The 21,401-nt window shown below is 30.6% G+C and overlaps 1 protein-coding gene across 1 annotated transcript in view; it reads left to right on the top strand.

Moving 5' to 3' along the window:
• Positions 1-16,833, top strand: part of LOC122498089 (peroxidasin homolog) — an 88,666-nt gene extending 71,833 nt beyond the window's left edge. The window contains exons 4-5 of the mRNA XM_043605650.1: positions 5,687-5,986; positions 10,679-16,833. Of these exons, the coding sequence (XP_043461585.1) occupies positions 5,687-5,986; positions 10,679-10,779 (401 nt within the window). The 3' untranslated portion in view covers positions 10,780-16,833. The remainder of the gene's footprint in view (positions 1-5,686; positions 5,987-10,678) is intronic.
• The last annotated feature ends 4,568 nt before the right edge of the window (positions 16,834-21,401 follow it).

The following is a 21,401-nucleotide window of genomic DNA, read 5'->3' as shown; positions in this document are numbered from 1 at the left end:
TCCGAAAAGTCATTTTTGCGAATCGACATTTTTACGAATTGTCAAATTTCCGAAAAGTCATTTTTGCGATTTGTCATTTTTGCGAAAAATACAATAGAAAACTTGTAGGTCTATAAATTCACTATTGTATTTTTCGCAAAAATGACAATTCGCAAAAATGACTTTTCGGAAAATTGACAATTCGTAAAAATGGCGATTCGCAAAAATGACTTTTCGGAAAATTGACAATTCGTAAAAATGTCGATTTGCAAAAATGACAATTCGCAAAAATAGCTTTTCGCAAAAATGACAATTCGCAAAAATGACAATTCGTAAAAATGACTTTTCGTAAAAATGACTTTTCGCAAAAATGGCTTTTCGCAAAAATGTCTTTTCGTAAAAATGACAATTCGCAAAAATGAGTTTTCGAAAAATTGACAAATCGTAAAAATGACGATTCGCAAAAATGACTTTTCAGAAAATTGACAATTCGTAAAAATGGCCATTCGCAAAAATGACAATTCGCAAAAATAGCTTTTCGCAAAAATGACAATTCGCAAAAGTGACATTTCGCAAAATTGGCTTCTCGCAAAAATGACTATTCGCAAAAGTGCAGTTCCGTAAAATGACATTTCGGAAAAATGACATTTGGGGAATAATCATGCGTCCCCTTTCAAAGTTGTCTCAACTTATCGACGTTATTTAACAGTATTTTACAAGAATTGCCCTTAAAAGCAGAGCCACTTTTAGTGACTTCATGTTGAACGTAACATATAATTCTGCAAACTTCTCGTTGATTGTTGGAAAATTTTTCGACATTTCTGTATAAATTTTATTAAGAACTCCAATTAGCAAATGAAGTTCTGGTGGTGGTATAATGTCAAGTATTTCTGTGTCATCTTTGCAATTCTTCAATAAAGGATCTTCAATGCAATTTTTGAATAATTTTGCATTCTTCTTGTGACACCCATCCAAAAATTTAGTTAGCTACAAACCAAAAGAGTATCCCCAATACTTCGGTGGGATGCTAACTTAAATTTTGGACAGTTACATGACAAAAATAAGTTAGCAGCTCACCAAAACCAAAGTAGAACTGTTTTCACTTGCATAGTTCCACTGCAGTCCAAAAGGTCCCTCAGTGCATATACATTAAAAATGTTATTCATAAATTCAGCAATATGTTTTAAAAAATAGAACTTCATTCACTTTAAGCAAGAGTTTTGAAGCTAAAAAAAATTCTGTACTAAAAGACTTTAAAAATATTCATAGCAGACTCCAACCTTGATGATAATTAAAGAAATGTCTTAAAGAGAACATTATACAACTTACGTAGTAAACAAAATTTGAAAACATGCAGTTTTTTAATTAAAGAAATATTCAAAATACGTTTTCACCTACTGTATGTGACGCAAAAACATTATAAATTCATAAAACATTACACAGAAACAAGCAATGTTAAAATTTACATTACATTTACATTATTACAATTACAAATTTTTCAAAACTTAAAGTTCAAGAGCAGAAGTCAAAGATATAAGCATACTTAAAATTTAATAATTAATGCATAATAATCGTTTATAAATAAAATAAAAACTAATTTAAAAAATTGAGTTATAATTATTTTTGTTTTTATGCTGAAACTGAATTTATTAATTAATAATTTAAAAATAATTAATTATTGTGTTGAATTGCAGTCTTTCCTTTTTTAATATTATGGGATTCGAATAATTCATAATTATTATATTATAAGTGACAATGATTTATTAAGTTATACTGTGACGAGGACATAGAAGTTATTATAATACTTTGAATGTCATGTAAAATGACTATAAATTATACATAAGTTCCTTTATTCTCTTCTACTAACTTAGATAATTGTTTATATATTTATTCAAAGAATAATAATACAAAGATATAGTAATTAATAAATTGGAGCTTTAATTAAATTGGATGGAATAATTAATTAGCAATTAAGCTTTTCCACACAGAAATTAAATGCTAATAACTAATTAAATGGGAAATATATAGAGAATATGCACAGTAGTTGTGTTTGTTTATAAAGTAAATAATACGAGTAAATCACGAAAACACATTTTTGAAAACAGGAAAACACTTTTCGCGAAATGTACAGAACCGATTTTAAAAAATCAAAAACCATTTAATTTTTTATCTAAAATGCTAGACAACAAACCTTTCCATTTTTACTCCCTGTTATTTTATAAGGGAGTAAATTGACCCAAAAATTTCGAAAAGCAGAATTTTTCGATTCATTAAGAAATATAAAAATATTGTCAAAAAACCCTAGGACGACAAAAATAATCAATATTATTGGAACGATAGACATCTACATCATGTTCGTCGATGATTTACTCACTTAAAATTTCAGTAACTTTTAACACTGAAAAAATCAGACTAGTCTTCACGCTGGCCACTGTCCAAGAAAGCGATTGTGTTTTATATTCTTCAAGTGGTGCCGAGTTTCTTCCCCTTACTCGCTGATCTATCTCCATTCTCCTCTTTCGAAGATGGTGCGGAATGTCTTATCCCTCCTGTTATCCTTATCGTGACCATGTATCACTAAGCCGATAAACAAGAATAACTAATCTCACTTACTTGAGAACAAGTACAGGACGATTTAGAGGACAGGGCCGCAGGATTAGAGATTTTGTCAACGGATCGGAAATAACAAAGAAGCCTTCTCAACAATTGAGATTAATTTGTTGGCAACGTAAATTATAATAAATCCGCCCACGATATGACCAATAATCGAGGTGGTCAATTTATTTATTAATAAATAAATCATTAGATGCAACTCCAGAGGTTGAGTTGAGATTGGGTCTAAAAGATTTGTGACTTTATTCTACATGTATCAATGCTTCAAATAATCATGAAATGTACACAATAAGAGTTGTCAAAATATTAGTAAATATATGCTGAAGAAGTTTCTACTTTTAACAAGCATATTATCAGTTCTAAAAAATACAAATATACTTTTTTTGATTAAACTGCAATTGTTATACTTACCTCGTACCGCCAACTCGCTGAGACAGCACACTCCAATAAATGCTGGAAAAGCTTCTGGACTTTTAAATCTGTAGTAGCAATATTAGATAAGGAATTATAATTTGATAAAATCAATCCTCTCCAAACAACGGTTTTGTCATGTTGATTGTTACACATGATTTTACAGACAATACATAATGACTCAAGTATTGGAGGATCATTACGTAACTCTTGAGTTAACTAACAAGAAATAACTTTTGCGCATGCTGCGATACAAGCCGTGAGCTTCTCTTGACAACTATCTTACTGCCTCCAGTGAAAACTTTCTAGAAGAGAGCTCTTGAATTCAGCATTCAATTTTGGAGTTACACCTAATCAACGGTGAAATCAACGCTTCGGTTTCTCATGAAAATTATTGCCTACTATAGAATATCATTAAGCACCACTATTGATAACAGGTGCTAACACCAAGTGAACCCCAAGCTTACAGCGCAAGATTGCAACAAGCTTTCTAAGAGGGATTATAAGAAACTTTTCATGACAAGTTCCAACAATCTTTACCTGACAGATTGCTGCAATTTTTCTAGGAATTCATGCTAGATTGCTGCAAACATGCTATGATTTTTTAAAAATATTTCTTAATAATTAAAAACGAAACTTTAACTGACACTATCTAGTGACATTAAACAACAAGCTAAACAGCTAACAAAGAGAAAAAAAAACTTAATCTATTAAGGGTAGTAGGTATTAGCATACTGATAGTAGGTTATTATCATGTCGTTTGATATCGTTGGTTAGTGTCTGTCGGGATAGTCTGGTGCAATTCGCAGTCTGCTCAAGTTTGTTATTAAAAATTTCTCATTATAAAAATGAACATCCAAGAAATCTTTAATTAAAAAGAAGAATAAACATAAGTCCTTTTTCACTTAAGAAATATCCTTGTAGTCGTGGATTAAAAATGTAACATAGCAGTTTTTAAAAATGTATAATAACCAATTGTAACAAATCTTTAGTAGGATTTAAATATTTCACCATCTTCAGCGAAGAAATGTATGTTTATCTGTAAAATTTCCATGGTAATTTGGTGAAAACATAACTTGTCGAAATGTTGGAAACCTGCTTTGCATTGGAAAAACGGTTTTAAAGTGTAATTTTTTTTTTCTGTGAATTTATATGCTTAGAACATAACTTGAAGATGATCGAGGTGTTGCTCCATCCAATTAAAAAAAGCCGGTCGCATTTGTCAGCGAATAAATAGCAGGCGCTTGGAAACTAGCTCAAGTAGCTGCGCGTTTTAAAATCGATTCTATGCCGTAATAAAATTGTTTCTCATGCACCGTTACAAGGTAATGATAGACTGTAAAAGCACCAACATCATCTTGTTTTAATGGATAATGTCTACAGAAAAATTAAAAGGATCAAGTGAATTTTCCATGCTTCTTTATTTTCTTTTCTAGTAAACTTTAAACAGTTTGTTCGGTGCATAAAATTCAGCTTCTTATTGTTTAAATTCTTTGATTGCTTTCTCCCAATCATTATTAGTTGTGGTTATCAATTTACAAAGCTTTTTGCATAAATCTTCAACAAAATTAAAGGTCGACAGTTTATTGGTCATTGAATTTGATTTATTAGCAGATGTTCAATAACTGTATAAAGTGCTTTCAATGTGTATCACACTATTAAATGATTCAAGAGTTCAGAAAAATCTCCAATGGTAGAAATTCTTTTCAGTTACCTAAATTATAAAAGAATTAGATTTCAAAAATTCGTCAAATGCAAATAATCTTTATAATCAATGATAGGTTAATCTAATCTAATATTAATAAAGTTAATAAAATAAGACGACTTAATTATGCGTACGGTTTTAGAACTGCTCAGAAATGTGCATGATTTTCAAATAAAGATTGAAAACGCTGAATATAGACTTTAATTATGAATGTTAAGTTCACTGACCATAATTCCACTTCCAAAATTGTTTGAAATCTAATCAATTGCTCAGACTCGTATCTTACGATTAGTGAGACTATTCCGTCAAACTTTAAATTACATTGTACTGTTATTCCCGGATAGAAACGTAAGGTAAATGTAATAGATATTCGGAATAAATATTTGCACGAAAGTTACAGGAACAGATACAATCATTTACATGAATATAGATGAGTAATCCCCGTATGAGTTTAGGTAAATTCCTATACTATCTCATTTCTAATATGAGGACGAAGGATTTAATTTAAAATATAAATTGCTGAAGAAAATAGTTCGAGTATATTTGGATTTTTCTATAGAAACGGTTTCCAATTAGATTTTTTAAGGTTCTTTAACTGTTGGCGTCAAATGAACTCGTGTGACATCCAAAGGAAATAAAAATCCCTCTAGTAGGTCAACAATATTAAGTTCACCTTTGAAGTAAAGTCACATTCCGATAAATTTTTCCAAAAAAGGTATCCACCATATTGTTTTTTTTGATGTTATGTAAAACCCTGATCTGATGGATTAAATGGACCTCGGTTTAGCGACATCAAAACCAAATGTTTTTATAATTTACTATTAAATCCATTTGTCTTCCAGGTATTCTTAATCAAATGCATAAAAATGTATCATATATGATAAAAATTTGCTGCAAAAAGTTTTATAATAGTTAATTTTATGAAAGAGGTTCGGGAAATGATTTTTTAAAAATTTTGTATTATATGATATTTTGCAGTACCTACGGCAGCGATTTTGGGAGGTCCAGAATTATATGTGGGAGCAGGAAGCACAATAAACCTTACGTGTGCCATCCACTTTAGTTGGGAACCTCCAGCTTATATTTTTTGGTACTACAACGACGCCGTTCTTAGCTATGACAGTCCCAGGGGTGGTGTGTCAGTGATAACCGAAAAGGGAAGCGATGTCACCACTTCATGGCTGCTTATTCAAGCAGCACAGCCATCTGACTCCGGGGAGTACAGTTGCAAGCCAAGCAACGCCAAGACCGCAAGCATAAGGGTCCATGTTCTCAATGGTGAGTGTAAGCACGGTTAAACTACTTCGATTTACGGAAAATGCAAATTGGAACTTCGAAACTGTTTCTCCAAAATGTAATATACAAGCAATTTCATTATAGGTCTATTCATAACTTTGTTATCTGTATAATCAAACTAATCACGATTTTCATTATTCGAACGAGTAATAAATTACACTATTCTCACACTGTACAATATTCTATACACGGAGAAAAATGAATTATATATACAAGATATAATCTAGATTAAAACTATTATAATATTTGCAAATTGTATATTGGACAGCTGTCCAGGATTATAAATTAACATATTCAAATATTATAACTTTGAAATTATTTTTGGTATTAACTTAGACTATATAATATGTGATCTAGTATGCTTTTGCCCAAATCATTAAAATTTAGATAATAAAAAACTGAAAATAAAATTTTTTTTACCAATATTAATTAATATTTTGCAGAAAAAGGAAACCGTGGTAATAATAATCTTTAATTATAATATAATCATCCATTTTACATTATTAAATTTATAATCTATTATGCACACCTAGGGTGATTTTAAAACACTAAAAGCTTGATACTAGATAGTTACCGGCGCGGCAGTTTGAAAAATACAGTTTAGAGAAACATGCCTTTGAAGTTTTATGTTCAAGAAATCATTAAATTTTTCTTTTTCTCTTTAACCTGTATACGAAAGACGCGAAAATATTTTTGCTTGTAAAATATTTCTTTCAATCGTTTACATCATCTCAAAATTTAAATTAGAAGTTTTAAGAACGTTTTAAAAACTTTTAGAAAATTTTATATAATAATCAAATCCTTTAGCATTTTGAGAAACATTAGCCTGAAGGTAAAAATAAAATTTCTATCATACTGTGATCTTTATATCGGTTATGTCGGTTTCAAAGATTCATAATATTTTTTAAGTGTTCAGTTGCATAGTGATGTTTTTAAAATAGTGGAAGTTGCTAAAACAAAAAAAATTTAGTTGAATGCAATAATTTGTTTGGTTTATTAAATAAAAATTGGAACTTGTCTTTTAATAATAAAATTAATTGTATCGATCGTTGAATGATACACCAAAAACTAAATAAAATATCACAGAGGTGATTCCGCTTCAGACCAACCGACGGATACAAAACGACGGTGAGACAAGACGACGAAATATTGGACAGAGTGAATTACCAACGACGATTCCTAGTCCAAACAATTCTTAATAATACGAATATATTGGAAATACAAATAAATAATAAAACACAGAACTTACTATAACAATTGGTCAATTTATTCAATATTTGAAACTTCATTTTGTACAACCATTACACATAACTCGACAAATACACGACTCAGAAGTTTCCAAAAGTGAAAACTTGAGTAAAATACGGCCCTATCATATTCCGAATTCCACATTCCGGATTCCACTTTACGAAATCCAAATTCAACATTTTGTATTCTACATACTGAATTTCACATTTCAGATTCCACTTTCCGAAATCCACAATACGGGATATGGAATTTCAAATATGGAATAAGGAATGTGGATTTCGGAAAATGGAATCTGGAATGTGAAAAACACGGGATATGGAATACGAAATGTGGGATTTGAATTTCGTAATATGGAATCGGGAATTCAGAATTCGGAATGTGTGATTCCGAATGCCAAATTACGAAATCCAAATCACACAATTCAAATTCCATGTCCCGAATACCACTTTTCAAATTACACATTCTAGATTCCACTTTTCGAAATCCAAATTCTACATTCCGTATTCCACATTCCGGATTCCACTTTTCGAATTCCAGTTTCCGAAATCCAAATTCCGCATTCCACACTTTGGATTCCACATCCCGTATTCAATATTCGGCATTCCACATTCCAGATTCCAATTTCCGAAATCAACAATACGGAATATTGAATATGAAATGCGGAATCCGAAATGTGAAAAAGGGAAAGTGTATTTCGGAAAGTGAAATGTGGAATACGGGATGTGGAATTTGGATTTCGTAATGTGGAATCGGGAATTCGAAATCCATAATGTGTGATTCCGAATGTCAATTTACGAAATAAAAATCACACATTTAGTATTCCTCATCCCGTAATCCACTTTTTAAATTACACATTTTAGATTTCATTTTTCGAAATACAAATTTCTCATTCCGTATTCTACACTTTGGATTCCACATTCCGTAGTTTGCATTTTAAATTACACATCCAGTATTCCACATTATGGATTCCACTTTTCGAATTACACATTTCGGATTTAACTTTTCGAATTACATATTTCGGATTGGATTTTGAATTCCAGATTCCACTTTCCAAAATATAAATTTCGCATTCCACACTTAGGATTCCACATCCCGTATTCAACATTCCAGATTCCCCTTCCAAAATCCACAACACGGGATATTGAATATAAAAGGTGGAAAACGGAATGTGGATTTGGATAGTGGAATGTGGAATACGGGATGTGGAATTCCGAATATGAAATATGAAATGTGGGCTTTGGATTTCGTATTGTGGAATCAGGAATTCGGAATCCGAAATGTGTGCTTCCGAATGCCAAATTACAAAATCCAAATCACACATTTCGAATTCCACTTTCCGAAATCCAAATTCGGTATTTCACATTCCGGATTTCACATTTAAAATTCCACTTTCCGAAATCCACAACACGGGATATTGAATATGAAATGTGGAAAACGGAATGTGGATTTGGATAGTGGAATGTGGAATACAGGATGTGGAGTTCCGTATGTGGAATACGAAATGTGGAATCGGGAATTCGGAATGTTTGCTTCCGAATGCTCAATTACGAAATCCAAATCACACATTTCGAATTCCAAATCACCTATTTCACTTTTCAAATTACACATTCTAGATTCCACTTTCCGAAATATAAATTCTACATTCCGCATTCCACTCTTAGGATTCCACATTCCGTATTCTACATTTTAAATTCGGCATCCCGTAAGTATTCCACATTCTGGATTCCACTTTTTGAATTACATATTCCGGATTTAAAATTTTTTTTATTTTTGATTTTTAATTCTGGAATTTTTAAAGTGGAATTCGGAATGTGGAATCAGGAATTAAGAATATAAAATAAGTTACGTAATCGACACCAAGGGAATCCATATTCCATATATGATAAAACTGCATATTCAATTTTTGGGAAAACAAATTAATAATATATTAAGAAATTAATTAGAAGTTAAATTTAGTTAATCTCTCGCAGATGTACCGTGCAGCTCGTAATATTCACGTAATTACGATTTGATCAAGATAGGTGCCTGCTTATGAAATGTGATAATTGGAATAACTACACGTTTTTTTTTAAATTAAAAAGAACTTTTTTAAAAAATCCAAAGCAAATAAAAGGAGATTTAATATTATTTTTACTGGAGAGAAGTCAATTATAGATTTTGTAAATACTTCGTTACTTGAATCATGGAAGTTGTCTTGTTAGATTTTTGAAATAAATCCTTCATATTCTTGGTTATGGCGTAGCAGGAAATTGCATTTCGATTCGCTTGATAAGGTTTTCTCATGCATTTAGCTTATTTAGGTAGGAGGAACTTGACAAGCGGGAGAGGATTAATCATTTTATTAATTTCATTTTTTTTCCGATAAAGTATTTTTTATAATAAAGTAATTTCAAAGTTCTCTAAAGTTCTCCATATTATTTTTCTTCATTAATTTCAGTTACAAATTTTTTCTCTTTGAAATTTACTTCTTTCCATTAAAATTTAATTTATTTTTAAATATATTGTGATTAAATAAAAAAATGCATTAAAAATTGAAATATTTCATACTCTTTTATTTCGAAAACAATTAAAATGTTAAAAATTAATACGTAATTGAAGAAATTATCAAATAATAGTAATAAGAAGAATACTATGGAAGAGGAGAAAAGAGGTGTAATTTCCTTTATCGTCTCCCTTGATAAAAGTAGTGAATTATAAAATTCAATTGTTATTTTGACGACATGCAACACTAACAATAAGTGTCGGTTTATACCGATAAACCGTGAAAAACTAAATTTTCATTAAATATTGAACAAAATAAAATAATAATGTTTCAATTACGTTGGGTTAAGTTTGTAGAGAAGAGACATGCAGCCTTTTAAAATCTCTTTACTATTCTCTTTGAATCTGCTTCTAATCTTTTCGTCTGAATATACATTTAAATTCCGTTGGGAATCTTTTTAAATGGGCCACTTGCCGTACTTCACTAAATCAGATTTTATTTTAAATTAAATGCTTAAACTTTTTTTTTCAAATCTAATCACACATTTAAAAATACTGAAATTATTAAATCAAACTACCGACCATCTTTTAAAGTAATAATTGAGCTTGCAGTAAAGTTGGATTATTTCAATTAATTTAATTGTTCCTATACATATATTTTAACTCATTTTAATTATTTACCTCTTGATTAATAAAGTAAAATATAATTTCTTTACTCATATTTTATTTAAAATTTTTTTGATTCAATAGAAGCGTTTTTTTTGTCTAGCAAAAAGTTTAATGAAATTATAATGAATCAGTTTGGTTTTTAATTATTCACAATTTATATATAATAAAGATGATAATTAATATTATGAAAGAATAATGAGAATAAGATAATTAATATTAAATTTTAATGATGTTCATGAATCGAATTTAATATAATTGAATTTTATTTTCCTTCAGGTGAACGACCGGAAGCAATGCAAACAGGAACTGCGGGTCCTATTCTATCCTCGAGTTGTCTTTTGGTGTCTCTCATCATTTTGTACATATCATCAGTGTAATCATAAACAAAATCATGAAAAACTAAACTAATACAAGGAAAAGATTTCGCCAGGTCAGTCAAAAACATTGTCATTCATCAGTTTCGTATTTTTAATTTTGATTTTATTAGTTTTAACATTCAACTAATTGTTAAGAGTAAGAATTCCTAAAAAGTACTACTCGAAACAAAATAATTTTATTGTTACTTAAAGTGTTCTTTTTCTTATAGTGTTTTATATTAAAAATCATTATCAAATGTTTTTGCAGATTATTTTTTTGATGCTATTATTAACAGTGAATACCTATTTATAGCATAAATAAAAATAAAAAATTTTTTTTAAAAATTTGACATTTAACATTTTTTTTAAAACAATAATTTCAAAAAAAATTTCTGACTACATTGTTTTTGTCTTAAATCAAAATTTGAAATGAAATGCCAAGCGCCATGATCCTTAAGATACACATAACCATTTGAACTAACTTCCTTGCTTGTGACATTCATCTGTTTTAATGCGAAGATGTGGTTGCGCTTGGCAGTACGTGCATGTCGCGTCGTGTAGGATATAAAAAAGATATAATGATTTTATTCAGTTGCTAATGCGTGCCATTTCTTTCTCAACGAAATATTATTTTGAAATTTTGAAAGAAAGGAATTATTTATTTAAATTCAATTCATTTATAAAAAAAAATCCACTTGAAACTCTAATCAAGGCAAAAACAATGCAAACTTAATCATCACAAACAATTAACAAATTTTTCAGATATAAATATTTAAAATGTTAAAAATATTCAATAGTTAATATAAAAAAAAAAAAAAATTTGTTAAATCTTTTGATATCAGTGATTTTTAATAAACTATGAAAAAAATTTTAACAATAAAAATTATTTAGTGTTGGGTGGAGTGTTCGAAGAAATTCTTACTCTATTTATAAAAAGATAAGCATCGAAAATATTTTATTGATCATCTAAATTAAATACAACATAAGATTTAATTTGAAATTCCATCCAAAGCAAAAATTTTCTCTCATGCATTTAATTCGTCTTTTAATAACATTAAAAAAAGGCTTTTTTCAAATTAATTAAGAACTCAAGAAATTGACGAATTCGAAACTTTTATATAAAATGAAGAGCGAAATTTTTTCCATGTACCTTGATTGTAGAAAATTCTTTCATCGCTTTTACTGTCGATGCCACTACAGGTTTAAAAGCTTAATCTTGCTAAGCCGCGCAAGTCCGTAGACTGTTCTTAGTCGGCACTGAAAACAAAAAAAAAACCAGAACGACAATCCGAATAATCTACTACTGCGGAAACGACTCAAGGGAAAAACGTGAAATGGCTAATGATCTTAAGTCAGTTATCTTTACAAAACTTCAACCTAACAGGATTAAAAATAGTTTCAAGATTTTAACGCAGAAAAAGTAAATAACATTTTTCGTTGCCGTTATTTTTAAGATTTTAATCTTCTGAAATTTGGGAGAGATTTAAATTGATCATTTATTTGTAAAATAAAATTTTACCCTCAATTTTTTTTAAATTGAACTTTTAATCTTTTTCGTGACAATTATACGACATATTGTTTCAAATAAATTATTTAGTAGATTAAAAAAGGGTAGTGAAATAAATTTAAAATTGGTTGTTGTTTCCCTTCTGCAGAATAGAACAATGAACGTAATTCGACCGTGTTTTTTGATTAATATTGAAAGCTTTTAATTTACCCGTGGAGGCAACGTTGGTAAAGTTGACTCTGTATATAGTCTCTGTATCATAAATAAAATTGTGCGGCAGAACAAACGTTATGCCGAATGCAAGATGAATTTTGTCGGATGGACTACAACGTCGAATAATTTAAAGGGGGTGGGGAATAGAGGTTCTCTTGTTGCAATTCAACTTTCTATTCTGTATAGTGTCTCTTGTAACTGAACTCGTCAAGGATTCCAGTCAGTGTGTACTTTAAAGTGGAGCTACCCTTTGCAAATAAAGACAAACTGTGATGAATGCGACCACGACGTTCCCTTCGTTATGTTCCTATTGTTATGTTAAAACAACCATTAAATGCTTTTCGCAAATTGTACAATTCGTGTATATTCTTCCGCTCTACAGCTTCTCCCTATTTAAACATTAATTATTTTTTTGCTTTTATCTTTATGTATTTAATTTACTTCATTAATATTTGAATATCTCGACAGGTGATAAATATTTCTGTAATTGGTGCCATAGTTTTTATTTCAATTATTCTGTTACAATAAATATTTTTCAATAATAGTTTTTAAATAAAAGTTTATTGAAATGTTGAACTCGAATCGATATTTTGTTTTTTCATTACACATCAGGTTTTTGAGATAATTGCAATTTTAATTTTTTGCTAATTAAAATAATTGTTATTGAAAGTCGAAATTTACGACTTAGGGTCACTGATTACGAATTTGAAGTCAGATTTAAAAAATTCAAAATGGCGGATCAAATATGGCAGACGAAAACATTAAGAATCAAACGGGTTAGCTTTAAATTTGGTACTTGAGTTTTTTTTGACTTCCTAATTACAAATCAGGAATTACATTTAAAAAAATTTAAATGTTGAACTCCTAGTAAAAAGTTTTTTTTTTATTCTTCCAATTTTCCACTTTTTACCTTCCACCTCCCACTCTCTCTTTCCACTGTCACTTTCCATTCTCACTTCCTACTTTCCACTTTCACCTCCTACTTTACACTTTCACCTCACATTTTTCACTTTTTACCCTCTACTCCCACTCTCACTTCCTACTCCTACTTTCCACTCCCACTTTCCACTGTCATTGTCCATTCTCACTTCCTAGGTCCCACTTTCACTTCCCACTCCTACTTTCCACTGTCATTTTTCATTTTCACTTCTTATTTTCCACTTTCACTTTCCACTTTTCATTCCTACTTCCCACTCTCACTTCCTACTCCTACTTTCCACTGTCACTTCCCATTTTCTATTCTCACTTCCTAGGTTCCACTTTCACTTCCCACTCCTACTTTCCACTGTCATTTTTCATTTTTACTTCTTATTTTCCACTTTCACTTCCCACTTTTCATTCCTACTTCCCACTCTCACTTCCTACTCCTACTTTCCACTGTCACTTCCCATTTTCCATTCTCACTTCCTAGGTTCCAATTTCACTTCCCACTGTCATTTTTCATTTTCACTTCTTATTTTCCACTTTCACTTCCCACTTTTCATTCCTACTTGTCACTGTCACTTCCCATTTTCCATTCTCACTTCTTAGGTTCCAATTTCACTTCCCACTGTCATTTTTCATTTTCACTTCTTATTTTCCACTTTCACTTCCCACTTTTCATTCCTGCTTATCACTGTCACTTCCCATTTTCCATTCTCACTTCTTAGGTTCCACTTTCACTTCCCACTGTCATTTTTCATTTTTACTTCTTATTCTCCACTTTCACTTCCCACTTTTCATTCCTGCTTCCCACTCTCACTTTCCACTGTCACTTCCCATTTTTATTATCACTTCCTACTCCTACTTTCCACTGTTACTTCACATTTTCTATTCTCACTTCCTACTTTTCTTTCCCACTTTCAACTCCTACTTTCCACGCCCACTTTCACTTTTCATTTTCCACTCTCACTTCCCATTTTCCTCTTCCCACTTTCCATTTTCACTCCCACTTCCCACTCCACACTTTCCACTTTTATTTTTCACTTTTCCTATCTTGTAAAATTTTGTCATTCAAAATTATGGGCAGATCCAAGTCGTGTTTGAGTTTTCATTGAATATTATCATTCCTTTAAAGTTTGAAAAAGTTCAGGAGATTAGAAAAAATTGCCAAAAGAATTTTGAATCATTGCAAAAGTTTTAACATTGAGCGATCATAAAATTTTACAAGATAGGAAATATATTATAGTAATATATCAAATTAGTTTTATTAAATAGAAAAAGAAAATAAATAATGGAAAATGGAAAGTGGGAATGAAAGTAGGAAGTGGAAAGTTGGTAGTGAAGGTGGGAAATTAAATTGAAAAGTAGGAAGTGAAAGTTGATAGTGGAAAGTAGGAGTGCTAACTGGAAAGTGGGAGTGAGAAATGAGAAAGGGAAATGGAAAGTGGGAAGTGAAAGTGGATAATGGAAAGTAGAAGTGCTAACTGGAAAGTGGGAGTGGGAAGTGAGAGTGGAAAGTGAGAAATGAGAAAGGGAAATGGAAAGTGGGAAGTGAAAGTGGATAATGGAAAGTAGAAGTGCTAACTGGAAAGTGGGAGTGGGAAGTGAGAGTGGAAAGTGGGAGTAGAAAGTGGGAAGTGTGAGAGTGGAAAGTGAGAGTGGGAATGATTAGTAGGAAGTGTGTGTAGCGCATGCAAATACTATTAATTTTTAATTTTTTCTGCCATATTGAATCCGACATTTTGAAATTTCACGTGTTAGAGAAAATCTAACGTCAGATTCGAATTCAGCATAAAAAATTACGTTAAAAAACGTTATTACTTTTCCAATTCCAAAATTTGACCTAAATTTATTTTCCTGCGATAATAGAATTGAAAAAATCGATATTTAATAATAAATTTCATTTGAAATATGTGAAAAATTGCAAAAAAAAATTGGATTTCGTCGCAAGTATATTACTAGAACAATGTTTTGATACTATATCGATTGGACAATTTGTTGTGGAAATTGTATACCGCACGTTTTGCATATAAAGGACTGATCAATAAAATGCAATCGAGAATAATGCAATTTGTCGTTGAAGACAGAATAAGATCGATTTTCAGCATTTTCTTTTGTGGTATGTTAAGCACGTTTGGTGAAAATAATGAAAGTGTCTCAAGGGTTGAAATAGTATATATAAAAGAATACGAAACAAGAAAAATAGAGCGAAAAATGTAAGAATAGCAGGGAACAACTCCTGGGACGAAAGAACAGGATAAAGCCAAAATAAAGAACTAATGTTATTACACTTTCTTCTAAAAAAAGAAACTGGTGAAATGTCGAGACTTTTTTTACCATTATTTTACATAATGGAATATAATTTTAAACAACCATGTCAAGAGATTCAAACTTTTTTTTTTTTAAATTAAATCAAATCAACTATGAAAATTTTTTTGTTTCATGTATAAAAATATTTTTAGAATTAAAATTAAAGAATACTTGTACTTTGAAAATTTTCTTTACAATTTTTGTAGAGATTAGTCTGACAATGTGGTAATTTTCTTAAAGTAATCTCTTGTGCCTAACGGCTAAGTACTTAAAAGCAGTGCTTGCTCTTGTATCAGAATGACACTTTTTAGAATTCTTTTTTTCATTCTATTCGTCCACTTTAGTTGGACGAGTTTCGAATTATATTTTTACCTGGAATTCAATTAAATGTTTCCAATTGTCCTACAAACTTTCTGTGTTATTCAATCAAAGAAAACATGGTTTACATGCAATTATCAGTGCTTTACAATTAAATTAATTTTCTGATTTTTATGTAATTTTTTTCTACCTGTTATTTGCTCAATTTTTAAAAAGTAAAATTGTGTCAAAAAAAAAAATATAAAAATCCCTTTTTGTAACTCTACATTCAGTCAATATATTTTAATTAATATTTATTGAATACAATTTGAAAACAAGTTTCGAATTAAAAATTGAGTGTTTATAATTCACGTAAAAGAAAAATCAACAAAAAAGCAAATTAAAATTGTAATCCCAATTGAAATTCAAATCACAACAGAAGAATTAAATTTTCAAATAAAAATTAAATAACGAATGTTATTACCGAAAACAATTTTGTTAAAGCGCAGTTGATAAATTTTCTGTTAGGGATTTAAGTCACTTTGCATTCGACGAAGCGTTTTGCTGTAACAACAATAAGCACTCTCTGTACTAATGCAGGGGATGTTTTCCGCTTTATGTAAGCAAAGAATTAAGATTATCGAATTACCAAGGGAAACTGCGACTCGGAAGTGTAATAAAAGGCGAAATACTCGAGACGCTGTAGACCTTCAGACAAATGCATAAAAAGCATAATTCAGTCTTGCAGTGTTATCGTTAACATAGATAGGTATTACTATTGTACATATTATCACCCTATGTTTACTAAATAAAAAAAGTATAAAATACAAGTCCTTCATTTTTCACACTAATATTTCTTTCTCAGATTTCTTTTCTTTGTTGTTCGGATATCAAAATATATGGAAATGAAAATATTAATGTAAATTGTATAGTCGAGTATCAGTTGTTAATTTTAATTACTTTTAATTAATGTCCTTATAATTTCTTGTGTGTTTATAAATGACCATGTTGACCTTCTTTTAAACACTTTTAACCCCTTGACAGTCCAGGATTCTTTTTTTTTTTTTTTTTTGAAGTCAGATTTAAGAAATTTAATATGGCGGACATCCAATTCGTATTCAGCGACCCCGTAAACCTCCAAGAAATGAATTTCGAACGCAACGCATCAATTTTAAATTTATCCGCCATATTGGATCCGCCATTTTGAATTTTGAAAACCTGACCTTAAATTCGAATTCAGATTTCAAAAACCTTATATATGATGATTCAATTATTCTAGATCCGGTATATGTATGTTTTACTATTTATAATGCTCATTTGCAATAATTTTCATTTGACATGTTTTTCATATTTAGTATAATTTCCACGTTATATGCAAAAGAGAACATTTACCATTTGAATTAAATTTTTCTCTATTTTTCAGAGAAAAAAAAAAGAAAATGCATTGAATTTATCACTTGAAAACTGTTGGTAAATTTAATACTTGGCTCTAACACCTTAGTCGTGAATTATACACGGAAGCTAGAGATTTGCAAAGCCAAAAGCTGGTCAATAACAATGCTTTGGCTCTATTCCAGGTGGCGAAGCAACAAATCGTCTTTGATCTACTACAGAAGTTTAACAACCTAAAAGACATTTTACATTTGAAAGGCTAAGGTTTGTTGTAACCATGACATTCTCATTAAAATATGCTTAAAATTTGCAACAAATTACAAGCTTCACGCCACGCCTCTCGGAAAAGGTATAACAAAAAGCTTCATACATATTTGTACATCTTTAAACATTTTTGCTATTGTGTCAGAAATGTGTAAATCTCATTATTTTTCAAAAAATTTCTAATGCAACTACCCTAGATGTATATTTTATCTTTCAATTAATAAATGAAAACTTATGTCCATAAGAAAAAAATACGATTTTAAACGAAAAAGAATAAAACGTTTAATAGTAATTAAAGAAGAATGAAATTTAAATATTGAGAAAGTCATAAAAAACTATTTTTCAACACAATGAAGTAAATTAATGTTGTTTACGAGACACTTATAATAAAAAAAAATATTGCTACGATGAAGAAATATTTTTTTTATGAGAGTTAAATGTATTATATTTGCACTGAACAATGTTTAAAATTTGAAAAATAATCTTCTTCTAATTTTCATAGGAGAAAATTAATTCCCTTTTATAGCCTGGGGAGTTAGATTCAGGATAATAAAATGTCTCTATAGCATGTCGTTTAAATGTCGTTGCCTTTAAGGTAGAATAAGCAGTAGATCTCGGAATCGCCTCAAGCATTAGAGAAGGAGACAAGTGGAAAAGGAGAGTAACGCAGTGTAAGAAGTGAAACAAGGTGAGTGAAACACTTTCCAAGCAAACTTGGTGAAATGAGATTGCTTCTTAGCATATATTCTCTTTAAACGGTAATTTTCTGTTCAAGAGGAACACGTAATGAAAACTTCGACTATTTAAACCCGTTCCATTATATTTGAGTTGCTACAAACACCTCCCTTGTTTCATTCAACTTTTTATTTACTTGCAAACAGTTGAGATTTTCCAAATTTATAAATCAACACATTAAATTATGCAAATAAAAAAATTTCATTTCTGTGAATTGTGTGATAAATTCTTATTATTATAAATTTTCTAACCTTTCAAGTTTTGAACAATCAATTAGGATTTTTTATTAAATGAATATTTAAATTACATTAATTAATTAATTTCAATTATGAACAATAGACAGAAAAAAAATATAATTATTAAAAATCTGAAAGAGAAAATCTTGAGACAGGAGGAATTGAACTGTGGTCCACTGCTACATCCGCTGATTTTATAAAATGCTTATAAAACGTTCATTCAAAATTAGTATCTTGATGTTATGTCTCAGAACGAAACCAACATATCCTAAAATTATTTATTTTAATTGCTAGGCATCGGTGATTCATACCTGATTTATTCACAGAACGGAAGGATCTGATATTAAGGGACAGGTTTCAAGGAAGAATCACTGTTAAATTAAAATAATAAAGTTTTTATTTGAATCCTTTACAATTGGAATTAGAGAGAAAGAGTAGATCCAGATGTCTTCAGGGACACTGACACAAAATAGAACTTTGACGAATCAATCGAGAATTTAAATGGGACAAAATTTTTTAATATTAGTTACTTATCTTTAAAAATTATTCTTAGAGTCGTAGACTCAACTAGCGTTACCTCCTAGCGGAACCTGAGAATGCAGTAGATTTCCCTCAAATTGTTTTCGGGCCAGCCAAAGTGAAAGGTCCGGGTTCCAGGTGTCGATGTAAATTAGATAAAACACCCTTCAGCCTAGGAGTGACCGAATCATTGATTTGACATTGATGTCAAGGTAATGCAGTCCTTAGAAAAATAGAAATGTGCCTCGTAGTAGAAATTATCTCCTTTGATGAACTTGTCTAAGACGAGACTCAATGAAAGCACTAGGTACTTGAAGAGATTTTCTGGACTGTAGTCGAAGAACAAACTCGATGACAGTATACACAACTTGTTAACTTCGTCACGGTTGCTGGACTGACACGAAGAAGACGCGAAGTTGATTCGGTGGTCACTTGTAGACTAGTTCAGTTGAAGGCGATTCCTGGACTGGAGTTGAACACTTGGAGGTAGTACACGACTAGTTAACTTGGTAGCGATTCCTAGACTGATGAATTCAGCAAGGGTGGCACCTTTTATGGGTTTCTTTTGCAAAGAGATACTACGTCATACCACCCACTTTTATTATTTTTGGGGTCAGGAAGTTATTATTGATTTAATTTTTAACTCCTGTATTGAACAGGTGAGGATCCAATAGAAGGGTCCACCCTTTTTCAATTACTTTAGACCTATTTCTACTTCTGTTTCACATCTCTCTCAACCATCGGGTCTACTTTCCATACACTTTTACCCATCCATAATCCTCCAGAATCTTCTCAACACATTGTCAACTTATTTCTCTTCAACAAATCCGTTCAATACTACACTCATTCCATTCTTTTTTCTCCCGTCCCTTCTTCTCCATTTAATTTATTATGTACCTCATGCTTCAACCACTACACCTGTAACATTCCTCACATAATACTTCACACCATCTTCCCAACTACATTCTTGTATCCTTGACAAATCTTCCTTAATAGCAACGGATATTCTAGAATATCCTACGGAAATCCTAGGCAAATCCGTAAATTTAGATATTCTTAAGATGTCCTCAAGATATATTAGGACGTCCTTGGGAACATCCTACAGATATAATAAGTTCCGGAGATCCTGACATTCATAGGATATACTGAATGTCCGGATGCTGCTAGGGTCCCATTTTCAACTTTACCTTCTTATATTCTCTTCCCTCATCTTTTTCTGCCCCCTTATTCACTACCTTTAAACATTTTTCTAAATAATTCATTCTTCATTCATTCATTCATCTCCACGTACTTTTCTTTTACTTTTTCCACTTAATATCCCGCTCATTCCACATTTCTTGTAATTTCTACAACCTCTCTTCTATTTCATCCATCTCTCTCTCCCTTCCTTTCATATCTTCACACATATTTTATCAAATCTCCCTTCACTCTCTCAGATCCTTCTCCATTGCATCCTTCATCATTAATACTAATTATAACAAATCCATACAGTCTCATACGTCAACTTTTTTACATACTTTCCTACTCCCCTTTTAAATACTCGCGCCTTTCTCTTACTTTAGCGTACTTTACTTGAGTCAGACTCAGTCATTCTAGAAATCTACCTTAATAGTCTACTTGTCACTATTTCTCGGCACTCTCACTTCAAGCAACCTAACCTCACAATACCCACTTCACTTTTTACTTTTAATATCACTCACACATTAACTAATCTACACAAACATACCTTTCCTTTGCACTACCACAATTTACACTTCACACCCAACACTCCACACTACCCAACCTTCTCTTAATTCTTAAAATTTTTTGTAAAAACTCTTAGCTCTTTCCAAACGCGTGTACACCGAAACAGTACCGGAAACGAAGGCCCTAGTCTCTTGATATTTATTAATATATATTTTAATCATTGAAGGGCAGATTTTAGCCAAAATAATTTGCTTGCAAGGTACTGGCCCGGTAACGCCTTTGTAATAAACAACTAATAGCTGCAAATGACAAGAGTACCACAAAGTAAATGTTACAAAATTGTTTTAAATTAATACCACCATTAAATATATATTTATATATTATATATATTTAAAATTAATACTCACTATAAATCAATTATGGTGAGTTTACAATTTTAATATTGGTATTTTAAGGTTTAAATTTTGTAAATTCCATAGTATAAATTGTCATATCCAACGTGGAAAATAATATATATATATATGTTTCCGGCTAAACCCGATAAGATCAGGCAATTCAGGAAA

Source organism: Leptopilina heterotoma, unplaced genomic scaffold (assembly GCF_015476425.1).
Source record: "Leptopilina heterotoma isolate Lh14 unplaced genomic scaffold, ASM1547642v1 Lhet_142, whole genome shotgun sequence".
NCBI classification, from domain to species: Eukaryota; Metazoa; Arthropoda; class Insecta; order Hymenoptera; family Figitidae; genus Leptopilina; species Leptopilina heterotoma.
This window is presented reverse-complemented; position numbering and strand designations above follow the sequence as displayed.